Genomic DNA, 932 nt, shown 5'->3' with positions numbered 1-932 from the left:
GTCTGGCAAGTGATCAAGGCATCTAAGAAGTCATAGAGATAGGGTGTGAGGAACTTGTAAGTCAAATGGGCATTTTCTGCCAGGACATCTGCTGCCAAGTCAAAATACTCATATTTACAGTAGAGCAGCAACAGGTTGCCAAAAGTCTCTGGGGGAAAGGGATTCTGCTGCAGCAAAAACTGTAGCTTTTCAAACCCTTCTGTCGGCTTAGCATCCATGTTCATTAATGCCTGGTTGTGTAGCGTCACAGGGTCCAACTCTTCCTCTGCCCTGGGTGGCATGTCAGTGAGGGCTTCCTGAGCTGCCTCGTAGTTCTTCAGTTGGTATTCTATGGCTGCCTTGAGGTTGAAGGCTTCCACCAGAGCAGTCTGGTGGAGCACTAAGGTGTTGCCAACACTGCGAACATCAATGCCCTCAGTGCTCATGCCCACACCCAGCTCTGGATGCTGGCGGATGCCACGTTCTATAATATCAGCGATATGCTTCAACGCAGGGGCATAGTGCCTGCTGCTGTAATAAGCCAAAGCCAGGTTGTAGGAAAGGTCAGGCCGGCAGCCCGAGGCTTGCAGGGCCGCAAAAAACTTGGCACATGCTGCTTCATACTGACCCTCCTTGTACAGCAGACAACCCAGGTTAACCTGGCTATCAGCCTCGTTGTCGCCCTCACTTTCTTCTGCCCCTTCCCCACTCAGCAGCTGCTCCACCAGGCTCCTGGCCCCTGACAGATCGCCCTCGCTGTACTTGATAGCAGCTTGCAGGCGGAGGACTCGGCTGTGGTAGGCGGGACTGTCCAGGAGGAGGAAGGTGACCCGGGTGGCCTCGGGATAAAGGCAGGCCTTGTACAGGGCCTGGGCCTGGTACAGGCGGTACTGCTCCAGTTCCGGGTGCAGCTGGCTCAGCTGCTCATAGCACTCGGCCGCCAGCGCGAACTC

At 55.2% G+C, this 932-nt stretch overlaps 1 protein-coding gene across 1 annotated transcript in view; it reads right to left on the bottom strand.

Moving 5' to 3' along the window:
- Positions 1-932, bottom strand: part of LOC100951564 (tetratricopeptide repeat protein 30A) — a 72,135-nt gene that overhangs the window by 869 nt on the left and 70,334 nt on the right. Inside the window, exon 2 of the mRNA XM_023514158.1 lies at positions 9-929. Coding sequence (XP_023369926.1) covers positions 9-929 — 921 coding nt within the window. The remainder of the gene's footprint in view (positions 1-8; positions 930-932) is intronic.

Source organism: Otolemur garnettii, unplaced genomic scaffold (assembly GCF_000181295.1).
Source record: "Otolemur garnettii isolate 467f Iridium unplaced genomic scaffold, OtoGar3 scaffold00048, whole genome shotgun sequence".
NCBI classification, from domain to species: domain Eukaryota; kingdom Metazoa; phylum Chordata; class Mammalia; order Primates; family Galagidae; genus Otolemur; species Otolemur garnettii.
This window is presented reverse-complemented; position numbering and strand designations above follow the sequence as displayed.